Below are 19,050 nucleotides of genomic sequence, written 5' to 3'. Positions count from 1 at the left end.
CTCTTTTTTTGGACTGACACTACCGACGGGTTGACATATATGCTCATGGTAGTGTTTTTGACGAAATAGGGCTGTGCTGACATCGAGGGGGTTTCGAAATGTTGACATATCTGATATTGAAATAACGCACACTGATTTCTCGCATTTTTACACTATCACCTTCCCCTTTAGTCCAGGAGTCGTTTGTTTGTCTCTAACTTCGCTGCGTATACGGTTTGTTTTCCTCTACGATTAAATGTGAAAAAGGTTCAATACTATCCCAGCTGGATATGTCTATTGGTGAATGATTGTACTGATGGTTGATCGTAACAAGATAATGTGAAAAAATAATCGCAAAAAGTGACAGATCTCGTAACCCTCATTTTAACATTTTGTCCCCTAAATTTCAGATGTTCCTCAATGCCATCGCAGCTTTGAGTCAATTATTACGCAGCAATTCAAGTATCACTAGAGCGATAGTAGGGTAAGTAAATAAAGCAAACAATTGCTATTTGGGACCTCTATTGTAGTTTTCAATTCCAGGTGCATCAGACAACTTTACTTCAAGCAGAAAATCGAAGAATGAGCGGAACACGAGTTTTTCACCACAAACTTTTATTCCATCACCCACTCCCAGCCTATCCCCAAACAATTGGCTCGATCCAGTCGAGATAGGCAGCGACCCTGGTATAGATAGCCGGCACCGTCGAACCGCACGTCTGACCAAACGACGTTATCCCGATGAGGTAGAACACGCAGTGATTCTCCTGTTTGGTAATCTGAAGCGGACCTCCCGAATCACCCTGACAGGTATCCTTGCCTCCCTGGGCATTGCCGGCACACATCTGAGTTTGCATGATGCCCTTCTTAAGTTGCCGACTGTTGACGTACCCGCGGCCGCAAACCTCATTGTCGTAGATGTTCAGCGAGACCTTCAGCAGTTCGTCCGATTTATCGCCATCTAGCGGGAAGGTACACAAATCACCATAATGGTCTACGATTTACAAAATAAAAACTTACGATCCTCGGTCAGTCCGAAACCGGTCGCGATCGCCTGTTCCACCGTCGTCTGCACACGATCGTACAAGCAGGCAGGTCGTATGAAGTTCGTAAAGCGCACCGTTTCCACCAGCTTGATCAGCGCAATGTCATTGTAATGTCCCTGGTTCCGCTTGAAGTTAGGATGCCTTGTATACGTCTCGATATCCACATCCTTCGGATGTGCTCCATCGTCCTGCCGCATCAGGTTCTGATCACCCAATCGCACAAACGATGGATATTCGCCGTCCAGCTCCACGTAGCAGTGAGCTGCCGTTAGTACGAAGCGATCGCTGATTAGCGAACCGCCACAATCGAACGAATCGGTGTTGCCACGACGCCACCCAATCGCTGCCATGTGCGGGAACTCACCCGGTTTCGTCACATTCCCGCCGACGATCAGTTTCACAATGTTGTCGCACTTGGGCACCTCGAAGCTTACGACTGTTGGCGTTAGGGTCAGCGTGCTAACGGCGATGCGGTTGTACGATAGTTTGCGATATTCGTTGCACTCTGTAACAAAGTGGGGTTATATTTTAATTTAATCATTTACAAGACTATCCGAACTTACTCTGAACCGCTTTCCGGAGGTTTTGATTTGTTCCACCGTCGGAGGGGTTTACAGCGCCTGAGCTTTGTCCGTCACCATCATCGATACGAAAGCCGCCGGATTCCGGACAGCATACGACAGCCTCCTGTGAGTTGTAACTGCAAATCGTGATCCGTTGGTTCTGCAGCTGATTTCGGCAGTACGAGTACCCCCGGCAGATGCCTGGGTTTCCGTTGTGCTTGCATCCGTCGTATTCTGGAAGAGGTTGGGTGCTTTTTATTACAGTGTTTACGTTACGCTGAATCTCTGGTAAAACGACTCGACATCTCGATTTCATTTGTTTACAAGATAACGATTGTTGCTGGTGGTACAGTTAGGTTTATCTCTCGCTCTCGCGGATTAGCCGATGGGGGGGCACTACGAGAGCGAATGAGACAGAGGGAACTGTACCACTAGCGACAATCGAAGTCAAGAGCAGGCGCCATTTCAGGTATACCCCAAGCCAACTAACAACAATTAGGGCCGGTTCATTCACCCACGCTTAAATTTTAAACCTGGTTTAACGCACTATTGAACCTGGTTTAAAAATTAAGCGAGTATGAAAAAATTGGCCTCTCGTCAACAACAACTGCACGAACCACTTTATCTATACGGATCGCTCCAAGCTGAACAACGTAGTGGACACCGGAGCGAACGGAATCGGGGCGAACATCGTATTACACCGTCCTTCAATATTCTCAATCTTTGCAGCAGAAGAGGCTTACCTCACTCTTGCCATATCTCGCAAACAAGCGGTTGTTCCAGTTTTGTTCGCTGACCTACTATCTGTGATTACAGCCCTCTAAGTTAGTGAATCTCCAGATACCCTATCGTGCAAGAAATCGAAGTTTATTCCAAACCAATGACAACAATATACTGGCTGCTGGGTAAGTAGTCCACCCGTCCACACACAAAAAATAAGGGGGAACCCTCACCCTGAAGACACAGAACCGATGAAATTATGAGAAATTTTTCGAAACCCTACTTTCCAGTACCCGGCTGTAACTCAGATAACACGTGTTGCAATGAATAATCTCGACCAAACGCGGGGCTATCGCGTTAACGTCCCTGGTTGGGCACTGGAGATTGATGGTGTGGTATCTGTACCGGGTCTAATGTGCGAAGACCTTTTGAAATATGGAATGTTTCATTTCAACTTGTGGAAGGTTTGGATTGTAACCGATTGTGGTTTAGCATACGACGACTGTGTCTTGGTCGTAACAGATGTAATTTCGCAGCCTCTGCGCAAGATTTCCGTGCCGTAGCGGCTGATCACAGTATTGGCACGTGCGTAGGAATCTGCCCTGCGTGCGTGACAAATGTTCACTGAGTATATGCTATACCTCGGACTGAGTCGCATTGGATGGTCAAGTACTGAAGGGGATTGGTTTTGTAGGACGTATTCTCACCACATGAACGCCGTTGCGAAGTCCTGGGAAGAAGTTTCTAGAATTATCGTCCTTAAGGGCATGTTCAGGAGCGTTTTATTTTGTATTGGAGTTTAAAAGTAGAACTGGGACTGAAACATTCACATCCCCAGCAGAGCGTTTCGTTTTATAATTTCGAACAGTTTTGTTTCAAAATTTAAAAGTGTTATACGACTCCGTTCTATTTGTTGCTGATTTTAAAACACGTTTAGAACTGTGTTTTAAATACAAGCAAAGTTTTCAGCACAGACGCTTAGACCCGATAGTTTGGGGAAAAATAAATTTGAATGCAGTAAGAGCATGCTCAGGAGTGTTTCAGTTCTAGATTCATAATTTTGACAGTTCTATTATATAAAACTGAAAATTTTAAAACTAGAACTTGCTGTCCCCAGCAGCAGTTGTAGCGGATGTTCTATTCAGTTTAACATTCATGTCTCGCCATTCCTTCAGCGTTAGGGCATGTTCAGGAGCGTTTTATTTTGTATAGGAGTTTCAAAGTAGAACTGGAACTGAAACATTCACATCCCCAGCAGAGCGTTTTGTTTTATTATTTCGAACAGTTTTGTTTCAAAATTTAAAACTGTTATACGACTCCGTTCTATTTGTTGCTGATTTTAAAACACGTTTAGAACTGTGTTTTAAATACATGCAAAGTTTTCAGCACATACACTTAGACCCGACATGGATTTTAAACTGAATAGAACACCCGCTAAAACTGCTGCAGGGGACAGCAAGTTCTAGTTTTAAAATTTTCAGTTTTATATAATAGAACTGTCAAAATTATGAATCTAGAACTGAAACACTCCTGAACACGCTCTTAAAACACAGTTCTAAAAGTGTTTTAAAATCAGCAACAAATAGAACGGAGTCGTATAACAGTTTTAAATTTTAAAACAAAACTGTTCGAAATTATAAAACAAAATGCTCTGCTGGGGATGTGAATGTTTCAGTTCCAGTTCTACTTTGAAACTCCTATACAAAATAAAACGCTCCTGAACATGCCCTAACGCTGAAGGAATGGCGAGACATGAATGTTAAACTGAATAGAACATCCGCTACCACTGCTGCTGGGGACAGCAAGTTCTAGTTTTAAAATTTTTAGTTTTATATAAAAGAACTGTCAAAATTATGAATCTAGAACTGAAACACTCCTGAACATGCTCTAACGCTATCTACTTCTCACTATATTTGGTAGATAGCGGTGGGATTAGTACGCGGTCATATAACTTTACTTCAGTACTGTTTTTATCTATATATAATGCTGTATTGAATATCATAACATTCAACGACGTGTTCCAAGTTGATCTGCGAAGTTAATGATTCTGATTGACTAATGTTTTTGAACATAATCAGTACCATGACGTAGATGTTTGTTCACGTTTCACACACTAGATAGAAGGAATGAATTTCTGCTTTTGAAAAATGACAAAGTGGCGAACGCGTAATTTTGATTGCATGCCCTGCTTTAAAAACAGAGCGCTTCTGAACTGAGCAAGATGAGAAACCGTACCTATTTTACAGTTTACTTCACGTACGCCGCCTTGAAATCCACAAACAGATGGTGAGTTCCCAAGTTTTATTCCCGGTGTTTCCAGAATTTGTCGCAGGGTGCGCATCTAGTCTAGGAAAACTCTAGAAAGAGAACTGCAGAGTCTACATTTTGGATCGTTTGAGTTCAGGTTTAGCTATCCAAAAAATGAATCCAATCGAACAATTGCCTATCCTTATAGTATTGAACATGTTACCATATAATGCCGGAGCATACGTTGCCAAAACGCCGTTTTTCTCTCCGCAGCTTTTTTTCTAGAGTTTTTTTTTCTAATCTGATTCATATCTTCAATCGTATGCACCGACAAAGGCTTTTTAATTAATATACGATAAAACACTAGCGCAACCACTCCAACGTATCCCAACTATCCGTCAAATTCATTCCGCAACCGGTACAAAATCCTGAACGAATTCAGCATGGAATCTGGCTCAAAGAAAACAACCGATTCCGACTCAATCAGTTGATGCATTTAAACTGGAATTCATACTAAATCCACTCAGAAATCCCAACCGGTTCAAGAATGGTTTGGCTGGGTAGAGGTATATCCGCTGTCAGTTCAGTCGAACTCAGCCGCTAAAAAACATGACGACAGTTTAGATATCCCAACTACCTTCGAAAACATTAGGGATTTTTACACAAGTTGAATGCTGAAGATGGACGTCTGTTCTCTGTGCAGTCTCCTAAATACAACACAGGAAAGTATTTTATAGTCGGCATCTCGGATCGTTATGCCTGGAAAGTTATTATATTCGAGAAGCCATCCAACTAATCCGTTTCTTTAACTCAAATCACACCGATCACGCAGTGGATAGCTTCGTACGGCCGGTCACTCCCGTCTTTAAGAAGCTCGGCTGGGATTATCAGCCCTATTCTACATTACGACGGATCAGACTTTCGAACGAATGTGGTTCGATCGAAGTAGGTTCCCGTTTGGTTTTGCTGTCGGTATTGAGAATGTTACTATGTTTTAATTGCCGCAAGGTTCTACTATATCGATTTTGTTGGCTATTTTCGGCAAATTTGAGACTAAGAGAAACGAAAGCAATGAAATTGAAAGACGGATAGGTATTCTAGACATGATCGAAAGGAAATGTGAAGAATTCTTTGCCTTCTGCTAAGTAGGAGTTGGGCGTTGCACTCAAGTCTACCGCATGGTCTATGGTAGAACATAACTCATCATCATGTTTTACCGCCGACGCCGGCGTTTCTCTTAGTCTCAAATTTGCCGAAAATAGCCAACAAAACCGTTATTGAGAATACAAATAACATTCGTTCAAAAAAACGATCCGTCGTCATGTACGGCCCTATTCTGCGCGGCGTGTGACGTGAGACGACTAATCTCACCTCATTTACGTGACTTTTCTCACCCGATTCTGAGAGTCGACTCGGGTGAGGTGAGATTCCCCATTGCGGTTAAATGGGCGTCTCACGTCACCCGAAGTGACTCTTCAGAATTGGGTTAGAAAAGTCACGTAGAGTGAGGTGAGATTAGTCGTCTCACATCACACGCCGCGCAGAATAGGGCCGGTAGAATAATGCTGAGTTTGTCCATCATCTCTAAACCTCATTCTCAAAATGATGCTTTCACCTGGCAGCAACTCCTGTACGATCTGTCAACAGATTCGTTTCAGACGTCTAATTTATTCGAAATTTCAGTATCGGGTATTTACACACATTTCGAATCGAACATAAACGTTTGTTATCTGTGGTTGTACTAACGCTTCTAACGTCGATGTTGTTTTATTTTCGACTACCCGTAGTTCACCGTATCGTTCCCTGTTCTAACGTGTAGCCGCTGCATTCTTCTTCTGGCCTGATTTTTCTAGTTCGCTGGTTTCCGCAAGTGGTACCCAATAGGTCTGTGGTTGTTGTTCTGATTACCTCAAGAAACTGTATGCCATGGCATATCACTCGACCATACCCTCATCTGACGGTCGCTGTTCAAACGTATAATTCTCTAACCCTGGAACTGGCGAGGCCAGATATGGTAAGAGTCGACGTTTGGTCCTCGAAAGGTTCTGACCTCAATGACATTGGAGAAATGTAAACCGTCTATCGAAGCATGATCGATTTACCAGCAAGTTTCGCCATTCGGGTGTCCAAATGAGCTTTCGAACATCCTTCAGTGATAAGATAGTGCTACAGATATTCATGCTTTTAGCTGCAGCAAGATTGATCAATCCTAGGTCCTTGCCATTGATCGTTGGAGTAGACGAAAGAATGCCATCCTCACATCATGTGCTTTTGTTTCTCTCATACGTCATGTTTAAGGCAGTTTTCGTACATCTTATATAAACGATCATAGGCTTCCGGCCTTATTCTGCGCGGCGTGTGACGTGAGGTCACTAAACTCACCTCACTTTACGTGACTTTTTTCACCCTATTCTGAGAGTCGACTCGAGTGAGGTGAGATTCACCCTAGGGGCGGATCACTTGTGATTCATTTTTTAAAATCAGCGAAATTAAATGCATTTATTTCCATCAAAATAGAAATTCATAATGTATTTTGCGTTGCGTGCAATGTTTTTGCGTTGCGTGCAATGTTGTTTGCGTTGCGTGTAAGACGTCAAAACCCTGCAGAAAAACTAGCCCTACATTTAACAAAACGTCGAACAAAGTGAATCAGTCGGCCCTATTCTGAGCGGCGTGTGACGTGAGACGACTAATCTCACTTCACTCTACGTGACTTTTCTCACCCAATTCTGAAGAGTCACTTCGGGTGACGTGAGACGCCCATTTAACCGCAATGGGGAATCTCACCTCACCCGAGTCGACTCTCAGAATAGGGTGAGAAAAGTCACGTAAAGTGAGGTGATATTAGTCGTCTCACGTCACACTCCGCGCAGAATAGGGCCGAGTGTAGGACGTTTGTTAAACAAACTTTTCTGCGAGGGAGTGCAAAGCTGATGCAAAAATGGAAATTAAATGCATTTTTTTTAATTTGATACAAATTTGTTATAAATTCTTAGAGTGATCTGCCCCTAGGATTCACCATTGCGGTTAAATGGGCGTCTCACGCCACCCGAAGTGACTCTTCAGAATTGGGTGAGAAAAGTCACTTAGAGTGAGGTGAGATTAGTCGTCTCACGTCACACGCCGCGCAGAATAGGGCCGTTCATCTTTTACACTTTCTCGGGGTTGTCGTTTGTGCGTGAAATCTCTCGTCGTTGCTGCTCTCCAAACACTAGAAATCCCACTCCTTATTCTGCATTGTTGCTGCCACTGTGGTAGATGCCATCGAAATTCCTGAATGGCTGCAATCTCCACCTCAACTCCAGCTCCCGAGCTTTTACAGGTCCAAACAAGCTTCTGACGTTCCAAGTACCGAGTTTCCAATCAGTTTTCGATAAACATTGCAGGTATATCTAAAATAAATATATGTCGATTTAGCTTGAGGGTGAAACTGAATCAATTCCGGAACTAATTTACTGCGAACCAATACATCTTGAAAGCAGTTACAGTTAGGAACTGTCTCAGTTAAGTTTAAAAAAGAAAGAACACAATCCAAGTAACTAAAAGTTCGGCTGTTACTTAAGAAATGTGTGATAAATTTCATTTATGGTGTACGAGAACTTGCTAGCTGCTCAAATTAAAATGAAACTGGAAAGCTATTAGAATATCACACGGTTTATGTAACTTAGGGTTACCAAATTGGCTGAGAGCAATTCAAGGACACGTTGAATCTACAGACACTTTATACACAGACTAGCGAAGTGTCAAAAATTGCACCCAAACGGGCTGTCAAAAAGTGCAGCCAAACGAGCATGATGGTTTTAAGAGGGGAAGTGCAAGAGGAAGCCCATGCAAAGCTTATGGGAGCTTCCGTGATGCCAGTTTACATTCATGGTTGCTAGTTTTACTGTTTTTCTCTCCGCTAGTCTGTTATATAAAGTGTCTGTAGTTGAATCTTCTTCCACTTACAATTTGGACACTATTAATTCTTTAGCAGCACCTCTAGCGGTGAGTTTGAAATGTTCTGGTAGCGATTTGTTCAGAAAATACATGTCTTCAGTAATGAAAGTTTCGTCTTGATACGATTAGTTCAAAATTGGGCTAGATAGAAAACGCGAACAGAAAAGGCCCAATTAAGTTCGGGCTAGATTTAGAAATCTGTCACTACAACCGGGACGTACTACAGTGATAATAAAGTGAATTTCATCAACAATGATTCCAACTTACCCGTTCACTTTCATTTTTACCGAGAGTCAAAATAGTGCTGTATCGAAAAGTATTGAGCAATTATAAAGGGGAAATTGAATAAAATTGGCAAGAGTACTTAGGACACTGCACAAATAACTGGATACTGAAACAAAATACCGCACAGGTTGACTGACCACTGTCGGCTTTTGAAACGAGTGTCCATCATCAACTTCCTTTTCTCGTCTTCCATTTTCCACGCTTTTCAGACTGCACGTAGCCAGACGAAAACTTCACCACTGAATCACGTATATTTTCTACACAAATCACTGTTACAACTATGACATTCCATTTCAGTCAGTGAAAAAGCTTTTCGAAATTGTGCTTTTAAATTCGACTACTAGATCCGATGCTACAAAATAAATAGTGTCCGAATTTCAAGTGAAGCAGATTTTATTTATTTTTGAGTAAAAGAGCTTTTGGTTGCTACGAGTGGCGAAGAGTATGCATGTAAGTAACTTTTTTGACCAAAAGCGCTGGAAGGAAATAAACATGAAAAGAGATAAAAAAGATGGGTGGGTAATGTCAGAGACATAACCGGAGTGAAGTAGAATACACTTTAGACCGGTAAATTCTGCTCTGGAATAAGCAATTTCTATGCGATTTTGTCGTCTTTTGCACATTCATAGTGCAATTTATTTGGATTATTTTTGGAAGTTGACAATTTGCAACATTCTTTGAAAATATTGTTGAACTTTTATGAATGAAGGCACGAAAACGAGCGTTTGACCGTCGTCCTACTACCACACAGAAAAAATATTTTGTAATTTTAAGTTTATTTTTATGCACATATTTGGAGCATGAATATAAATGTAAAATTAAGTTCCACCACAAATACACACGACTTGTCGTGCTTTCTTCAACGAAATTTATTATAATTTTACACGTGGATTGAAAATTACAGTGTCTTTAAACGGAAAACCAATACACTTCAATGTATTTTTACTCGAATACTGTTGTAAAACGAATGACATGTAATATTACACGAATGAAAGTGTAAAATTGTATGCTGTTTGATGTTCCAATTGCTTTTAACGTAATTTTCAATCAAATTTTGGATTCAATCGTTGTATGTTTTCATTCGTCTTGATTTACATGTTGTTTAAATTTCATTATTTTTTGGTGTGCAGCATCAGAGAAGTAGAAGATCAGCATTTTTCGCTACATGGCCTGTACCAAACAAACCGCTCATAAGTCCACCAGAGGAAAGGCTCCCCGCAAGCAGTTGGCAACAGCCCCCTGGCAACCCTATACCATCATATGGAGTTTGACAGCGACCTACATATATGGGGCGTTATAGCTATAAAGCCCCAAACAAAGAATTATGTTCGGCACTATGCTCGATATTCAAGCATTCCACACGACGTTTTGCATCTTGTGGGATGATTTAATATCATATCATTCAGAAAATCGACATTTTGTAACTAAATACCGCTTCTAATCATTTGGTTCAAAATTAATGTTTGCCTTTCATTGCAGTGATGCTGGCTGTACAGAGACGTCGTCCTTGACAGGGGCTGGTTGGCAACGAAGGCCATGTAAAAGTGCCCCAGTCACGGTTGGCAACGAAGGCCGTGTAAAAGTGCCCCAGTCACGGTTGGCGTTAAGAAGCCTCATCGCTACCGAACAGAAACTGTCGCCCTGCGAAAAATTCACAGCTATCAGAAATCGAGCGGGCCTAAATTGTGACCCAAAATAAATCACAAACCAACAAGTTGTTTTCAGAACCAGCCAATTATAAAGTATTATTATTATACATGAAATTTTCCATTGCCTTACAACCTCCCTCCCCGTTTCCTCCCGGCTTGAATAACTATCAATCTTGATGATGCTGTGCGGCGGGGCACTAGTTTTAATTATAGTGAAAAATTTAGGTTTGCGCGTTTTTTCCAAAAGTTTTTTAGCTGTGCTGTTTTCAAGGAAGTTGTAGTTGAATTCAAAATAAAATAGTTTATTTCTATTGTCAGAGATGGACCTTCCAACGAAAACTAGTCTGGCTCGCTTGGAATCGAATTGTATGGACCAACCACTGCTTTCAAAAAATCTGTTATTTTCAGTAATTGTACATTCTACACAACTAGTCACAACTATTTCCAATCAGCGCAAAAATCGAAGGTTTTCATTCAGTACAATAGCAGATTTTCACTTTTTGAAAAACAGGCAGCATTCTGGCCGAAAATTTTGAAACGGAGCACCTATATCGAAACGTTAGAAAACGTTCGATTTTTGTAAATTGAATCATTACACTAACCTGTTTACAAATCCCAAAAACCTTATGATTTTGTGCCATTCTACGTGAAAGCGACGGTATTGTTCACAAGTGGCTCACTTACCATCCAACGCTCTTGACAAGCCACTTTCTGATGCTTGTAGTAACAAAACTTCAATTTCATTCTTTGTCGATAAATTGATGCAGCTGAAAAGGGCCTTTTGTTTGGGCAGTGTTCGAAATTTACTTGGAGCTGGTGTATATGGTAACAGTTTTGGTGCCATCTGAGACGGCGTGCTTGGCCAACTCTTCTGACAGCAGCAAACGGACGGCGGTTTGAATTTTGTGGGAGATGCTGCAAACGAACTGATCGTGAGCAACAGCATGCTGAGCTTTTATACCTGACTACAGCACAATGTAAGCTGAAATTGTGTTTCCAATACGGAGATTATCGAACACTCAGGGTAAAGAGAGTAATGTAATACGGCACCTTGGTAAAATGTTTGAGAATTGAAACCTTTTTTCAATGCGCCTAGTAAAAATGTTTTCCACTCCAGTTTGTTTCTGACCATATTTGCAATTTGCGTACCGAAATAAATCATAATTTAGACTTGGCGTGTTCAGTGTAGGTCACGGCATCTCGGATGACATTTTCCTGCACACCATCAGCATTCGTAGATTAAATCGGAGATGCATTTTACACCACCACGACGAGCCAGACGCCGAATGACGGATTTGGTGATTCCCTGGATTTTATCACGAAGAACCTTGCGATGACGCTTGGTACGGGAACGCAAACATGATACCGCTCATTGTACCGTCCGGACGAGCATGTTGCTCGTGTGGTAAGCGAGCACCCACTGATACAAAACAAGCTCGCGTGACCTGTATATATATAACATTCCCGTATGTAATGAAACGCTTACATGCTCCTTTTTGACGACTCTGCGTGGGATATGCTGGCAAATTGCGCATTTCCCTCGCTGTTTCCGAATTCTAAAAATCCTTGTTTTGGTTTATTTATAGTAGTCGCACTAATTCCGAAATTTAATTCGAAATACGTGCACAAATTTCCGATCAGATGGTGCAAAAATATTGTGATTTCGTCCAGTAGAACGAAAGGTATTCGCATTTCAAACCTGGGAAAATTTCTCAACTGAAATTTTTGAAACGGGACCCCATATTGAAACGTTAGAAGTATTCTACTTCAAAAGTTGAAAGGTTGGGACCAAAATGAAGAACATTTGAGGTAACATAAAGGACGTTTCCCAAAATCGTCGAAATTAAGGACATGTACTTTAAATTAAGAACAGTTATGGCGTTTTCGCTTGAACCCGAAACTGAGTCAGGTTCTAACCCCAACCGCTGTCAGTTCATACATTTTGACAGCAGTTGGGGTTAGAAACTGACTCAGGTTCGCTTCAACTCAGTGAGCAAATTTTTTTTTTGGCAGAGACCGTTCTGCTAGATTTCTGTAAGTCTTGGTTTGGCAGCCCTGTCAGATTTCTGCGTGTATCCTGTCGGGTTAGTTGAGCTAGGGCGAACTCGGTTTCGCTCGCGTTTTCTGGCAAATTTTGACATGAACCGAGCAAAACCCTGCCATAACTCGGACATAAACTGTACAAAGATCCTGGCATGGCAATTCCTACCTGGTAGAATTTAGCACGAATCGAGCAAAACATCTGACAAAGATAGGGCAGGAAGCGTGCAGAGATCTTGGCCGTACATTTCTGGCTGGATTCTGGATAAAAGTGAGCAGCATCGGTTGGTTTAACCGCTTCTGTCAGAAACGGTTGTTGCATTTGAGCGAATTCGTTGCCAGAATTCTCGCACAAAATGCTCGCAGAAACTCTGCCAGCATCAATTTCGCTTTGCTCCACTTTTGCTAACTTTCTGCTTGCCACGCTGACCGGGAAGCAAAAACGACATTAGTAACTGCTTCAAACGAGAAGCCTAAGCCACAGAGAACGGACGTCCATCTCGAGCACTAAAGTTAAAAGTGTTAAAATTAGCACGGATGAGGTATACTTTTTACCTCAAAATTTCTAAAAGGAATGGATCCTAATTTAAGTTTTTCTCTAGGATGAGTAATGGTATGGGGCTCAATGTCTCGGAACGGCTGTGGAACGTTGGAATTTATAGAAAAAAATATTAGCAAAGAGGTTTACTTGGATATTCTGGAGTGAAACCTCCACGCTAGTGCCCGAAAGGCGAAACTTTCGCGGAACTTTATCTTTCAGCAAGACGGAAACCCTAAGCATACAGCGAAAGTAGCGTCACAATGGCTCAAAAATAAGAAGGTTAAGATCTTAGATTGGGTTGCTCAATCTTCCGATTTTAATCCTATCGAGCATCTCTGGGCCATTCTCAAGAAAAAAGAACGTGAACAAAACCCAACAAACTTGAGGGAGTTGAAACGGGTCATCTTAGACGAATGGAAGAAAATCGAACCAACTGTCTTCCAAAAACTTCTGGAATCCATGCCGGATCAGTGCAAATCTGTGATCCTGGTCAAAGGAGTCCACAGGAAATATTAAACATGAGAATAGTTGAGGGTGCAAATTTTTTTTATTATTTTTATACAATTTTTCTAAATCTTACCCCCACTGAAGGAGAAGACGAAAAAAGCTTTGTAATTTTTTTACTAAGTGAAATTAGAACAATGCACAAATCATCCGCGGCGACGCGTGGTTTCACCGTTAACCTGTTCAATGTACCACAAAGGCCCTCAAAACGTCACAATCATCTCTAATTCGACTCCATGAGACGTTTTTAGATCAGCTGAGTATTTATTGTTTATCTCTTCTGACGTTACTCGGGTGGGTTCGACTTCCGACAAAATCGTCGATTCCATCCAACATCTAAAGAATAGGACCAATGAAAGATGTTCGTCGACGGGTTTTCTGTTCGCAAGAGCTGAGCAAAACAAATTTGTTGTCAAAACCCACCGGTGAATTCTCTTACAAACGTCTGGTAGAATGTTTAAAAGAGCAAAAAGTACACTGATTGAATATATTTGAAAATCTGCTACGAATAGGTTTCGTACAGAAAACTTTTGTAAAATATATGAATTTTTCGTGCATATGATGAATCATTCGTAGTTCTACAGAAACGTTTTTGTTTTCATTAAGAGTTTTTCGTAAAAAAACACGAAAAGACTTTCGAACGCTTATTACGAATCTGTTACATAATTCAAACGAATTCCATAAAATACACGAATGTCTTTATAATATCGAACAATTTTTTTCTGAAGAATCCTCAACATAAATATGAACCAAAAATTCATGTCACTGAACGAATTTATTCGTATATCTGCTAAAAATAGATTAGATGCTTTAATTTTGTGAACTAACTGAAAACATGGCGACTTGATGGACGAAAATGTTCGTAATTTTAAATATTTTATGTACATTGCACGAAATTCATGGTAGAAAACGAAACAACGATGAATTTCGTGAGCAGTTATAAATCATGGTATGATATGAATTAACTTGAAATGTAGAATCTTGTGTTCTATACACAAAGAAATATTCGTCCTTCTGTATATGTAATAGAGATTGAAATATTTGTCAACCGGTTTAAAGCCTTCCCTCAACTATTTCAAATGGGATATAACTTTGAATCTTCCTCATGCAATTCATTGAATCTAGAAAAAAATATTTTTCTTCTGAAATATCGTAGGCATAAGATATTTAACATCAACCCGTTCATTATACCAATAGAACACGAGATCATTCGAACAATCCCTGGTTTGAGTTTATGTCCTTTTCCACTCTCAGTACCAAGAAAGACCAAGAAAGCGTTCGACCGACTGTTATGAACATACGGCACCACGCGCTCAAAAATTATAAATCGCTCTCGCTTGCGCACAACTCTAACGCCCATATGGACGCTATTGGCGATTCTATGTTGAAACCGCTCGCAGATAGCGCTGGAAGGAAAGTGTTACTGATTTGATTCTGTTCTGTCATAGTGCATATATTTTCTGTAAACATTGGTAAAAAATGACTTTTAAACACCAAATTACCGATCAATTTGTTGATAATTGTTTATGAAAATGAAGGAAAACCATCATTTTATAAGATGATGAGTAAACATCTTGCGAAAAGAGTGTAAAACATAGTGGTTTCTAATATTATTCGCAGAGCTATATGCGCGCTGTTTCGAAATGTAATTTGTTGAGCACCGTAGCCGCCGCAACAGTATTTCCCGTTCGTCCTAAGTTAAGCTAAACCTTCATGAGATGGTGTAAATTCATAAAACTCTCCAGATCAGGCGAGGAAAGAATATATCCGGCTAATAGGAAAGTGTCAGCTTTGTATCATGCACAGCCGATCCTTCTCTCCGATAGTCTTCACTGAATCTCCTACGTAGTTCAAAATATGAAGGAGTTTGACATTGGTACTGACTGGGTCTCGGTTTCGAGTTGGAACTTTATTTATGAAACGATTTTTTATAACCACAATAATACCCCGATTACATTTCGAAGAAATGTATGAGTGAAATAGTTGCAAATGGCTGTAATTTCAGAATAATTGCAAATAAAACTAAATTTCTTATTGGTTTATTCATATTTTGCAGTGGTAAGCTTTTTCCGAGAAGATAATGAAGATTATGTTGTAAGCTACGACTCACTTACGGGTGAAAAAAGCAAACTGTATCACTTTGCCAGTTCATGAGCTGAATCATAGGTGTCGCATGACTAATTTTGGCTTTGCCGCAAATCGCCAATAGCAATGCACGCTGGTTCAATAGTAGATACAGAACACTAGATTAGGATTGTCGCTGGTGTTCCCATTGTTTTCGTCTTGGAACATGTTTGTTTTGCTTTCGGTATATATCCGTCAAGGTATCGAAAGTCTCTCTAGTAAAAGTCTTTGGTCCGCGCTTTTGGTACACGCAGAAAAATATGGCCTGCTTGTAACCACAAACCGTTTAGTTGAACTTCAAATTAGTTAAATGCAGAGTTTACCTTTTTTATTTCAGTCTCGTTTATTCTACTGTAATTTTTATGCATTCAAAAACGAAAATGTCCAATGCATAAAATTTACAGCAGAATAAACAATAGGCAAACAGAAAAATGATGTGATATCTGTTATGGAACAAATTTCTATGTGGCATACTATCATAATTTCATTAATTTTCACATGGTATCTATGCGTGACAGATAATTTTTATGTTGTACTACAAATTGCAAAAAATATGTGTGCAATCAATATATTCAATATAACGAATTTTCTCGGTGTAAATTTTCGACTGTTATTGTTATGAAATGAAAGAGTTTGTATATACCGCACAAGGAAATGAAAGTTCATCAAAATTCAGTACAGGTTTAGATAATTTGTGCATTCTAATTAGTGAGAATACATCAGCCAATAATGGCCATTGTGTTGCTGGCTAAAAGGAACAAAAATGATTCGTCGCTATGAAACGACGATAGAGGATTATTTTTTTGCTTTTTTTATTTGGCCTATTTGACAGGTATATCCCGGAATCAAAACAATGATGTTCCTACCACTGATGCCAGCGACAATCCTAATCTAGTGTTCTGTATCTACTGGTTCAATATTTGACTTGAACCGGTGAACAAGGAGATAGAAAAAGCCGTCGCCCATGGCACTTTCATTTAAATTAATTTGAGTGCTGCTGCTTTTAATTTTGACTGAAATGAATTTCGGGTCAGTTTTTGTTTACCTGTTCAATGAACAGGTTGAACGTACCGACGCGTCGCCTCTGAAAAACAATGTCTTTTCTGTATCATACAAAAGTTTTTAATAAGTCAAAAAAGAAAAGAGTTGGGGTGTCTTTAATTTTTTTACATACTGTATTACTTTGAAACTGTTGAAAATATCAACACACAAAGTTTTACAGTACCAAAAGCAAATACGCCAGTAAGCAGTTTTTCGAATGGGATTATGATTTGTATACGGAAATTTAATCTTTGAGAGACTGGTGATTGAATTAATTTAGTCTGTGACAGTCACAACTTAATTAATATTCGATTGCTTGCCGCTAGGTTAAAAACTCGTTCGATAATATTCAATTTTTTCTTTCATCAGAAAAATTGCAGCAGGAGCACTTATTTGAGCTTCTAACTTCTCAGAACAAAACAATCCCTTCATCCCTTCTGTTCACTCCTGTTTGCTGTCGAAGGCAATAAAAGATCTATAAGAATACAATTATAACCTTACTCCGAAGTACTTCCAGTTATCTGGGAACTGGAAAACACCTAGAATCAATCATTAAACAGCTCAAAACCTCTCGATAATTCCATCAATTGAACAGATCTCTATTTAGTTGCAAGTTTGCCAGAGAGTTACGCCCTGACCTTGACAAATCGGCTGAATTGATCACCTTTCAGTGCTGCATCACTCTGCCCTAGCTCGAGCATTAACAGCAAACCGGCTATCCAAAGTCGAACGGAAAAAGGAACCATCCTAATGCCGTACTATCACCGGTTTATCAATTACGAAACTATGGCACCGAAAAAAAAGTCACACTTTAATTTTACGATTCACTTGCGACTCTCCTGCATACATTTGCATCCACTGTACATATAAACACAAACGATCGCGTATAAACAAGAACGGAGCTGGTTCACACGGTGGTTCACGATCACGATCGCGCGCTACAGCAGAGCGAAGCGTCCGATTCTTCTAAGCTACTGCACACGACTGCCGTCTTCGCCGTCGGTATTGTTCGTCGAAGCGATGCTCATCGATTACGATCGATGATCTTGCTATTATTATCGGTTGACGGAGTTTCCAGCGTACAGTCGAACGTTCGTTAGTCATTTCGATCACATCAACGAACCGTCACTATCTTATCAACGTAATTCTGGGAGTTGCTTCCAAATTCATTTCGGTCCCGCTATTTATGCTTCCTATTTGAATATATTATTTAGTCTTCGTTCAACGGATTGGCTCAAATGATTAGATAAAAAAAAGGTGTACGTTTCCAGATCTCGCTTTGATCAACACTAGTATTTTCCATTTTCACACCAATTTAGTTGCTATGTATCTTCAGGGAAACAATATAGATTGAATGAAATGAATTTAATAACTAATACGATAAATAAAAGATCACCTACCCTTGTTTGCTGGAAGTGATCGTGTTTTGAAGAAATTTCCTCGTCGTGGGATTTATCAGATGAAAGGTGGGTTCCCAAAGTCAAGTTTTCTCGTTTGTGGCTAATCCAGCATTTCGTCGTTTAACAAGAAGTCTGCGGTCGACCGCATTCAAGTGACATTTGAAAATAATCAGAAATCGATGCTGAAATGGTCTGAACATAGGACTGATAGCAAGGGGAAATCCACTCTAAATTTAGTTTGAATTTTAAATTAACTGGATTTGTATCAGGCCCGTACGCATAAAATTCTCAAGGGGAGGGTTTTGAATTTTTTAACATTTATTTTAAAAGAAAGGTACAGAAACCCTCAAACTCAAACCCTCAATATTTTTTCCGAAACCTGGGAGACCGAGTCTTGTGTACCAATCGATTCAGCTCAACAGATTGGGTACATGTTCATTATCAAGAAGGAGTCACCAACAGACCCCAGATGTCTGCTGGTTTGTGGTGGATTCGGATTGGTTTGTAGTAGTTGGGCCTACCGACTAAACCTAAACCTCTTGTATCTCGCAATCCTCATCCATCCGGGGTTTCCACAGTACTACTTTAGTAGGAATTGTGCTCTTGCTCTTTTTGTTTTTTGTTAATCGTTCATGTTTTTTTTATCAATAGCCGCGTTTCCTTGCTTGCTGTCCATCCTTCGCGATATATCTGACCTGCTCAGGTGTGCTGCAAGTATCGTTAGCTGTTGAGAGACGAACTCATCCGGAGGTGTCGACCATAAGGATTTACATCTCTTTACAACCACCATTGCCGGGTTTCATATCTTTCTTTGCGCTGCTCGTTCCTATTTATCTGCTAGCTGGTGCTGAGAGTTCCTCGCCGGCGGTATTTCACCCGATACCGATGCCCATTTTCGCAATCCATTTAGTTGCCACTCCGACAGAGTGATGATCAGCGGTGAAATTTCTCCAAACAACGATATCCTGATTT

At 40.4% G+C, this 19,050-nt stretch overlaps 1 protein-coding gene and 1 long non-coding RNA gene across 3 annotated transcripts; one reads left to right on the top strand and one right to left on the bottom strand.

Annotated features, from left to right (window-relative positions):
* Positions 1-184: 184 nt before the first annotated feature.
* Positions 185-1,019, top strand: LOC131677263 (uncharacterized). The gene is made up of 3 exons (XR_009303313.1): positions 185-318; positions 390-463; positions 523-1,019. It is a non-coding gene; the product is annotated as an uncharacterized LOC131677263 (long non-coding RNA).
* Positions 578-17,660, bottom strand: LOC131677240 (serine protease snake-like). 2 transcript variants are annotated; one of them, XM_058956960.1, is made up of 4 exons: positions 17,343-17,660; positions 1,589-1,822; positions 1,000-1,530; positions 578-940 (listed from the first exon to the last, which is right to left on the bottom strand). In XM_058956960.1, exons 1-4 carry the CDS (start codon positions 17,422-17,424, stop codon positions 618-620), a joined length of 1,170 nt encoding a protein of 389 aa, XP_058812943.1. In that variant the 5' UTR covers positions 17,425-17,660; the 3' UTR covers positions 578-617. The 2 variants fall into 2 exon arrangements, with proteins under 2 accessions (XP_058812943.1, XP_058812944.1); XM_058956961.1 differs by lacking the exon at positions 17,343-17,660 and adding an exon at positions 6,658-7,215.
* Between the last annotated feature and the right edge of the window lie 1,390 nt (positions 17,661-19,050).

This window comes from Topomyia yanbarensis, chromosome 1, assembly GCF_030247195.1.
Source record: "Topomyia yanbarensis strain Yona2022 chromosome 1, ASM3024719v1, whole genome shotgun sequence".
Taxonomy (NCBI): Eukaryota; Metazoa; Arthropoda; class Insecta; order Diptera; family Culicidae; genus Topomyia; species Topomyia yanbarensis.
Note: the sequence above shows the minus strand (reverse complement) of the source record. Positions and strands in the feature narration are given on the sequence as shown.

Coding starts and splice junctions, on each gene's coding strand:
- LOC131677240 (XM_058956960.1), bottom strand. CDS start 17,424: ATGGTTCCTTTTTCCGTTCGACTTTGGATAGCCGGTTTGCTGTTAATG. Junction 1,823..17,342: donor GAGTGATGCAGCACTGAAAG/GTGATCAATTCA, acceptor AACCTCTTCCAG/AATACGACGGATGCAAGCAC. Junction 1,531..1,588: donor CCTCCGGAAAGCGGTTCAGA/GTAAGTTCGGAT, acceptor ACTTTGTTACAG/AGTGCAACGAATATCGCAAA.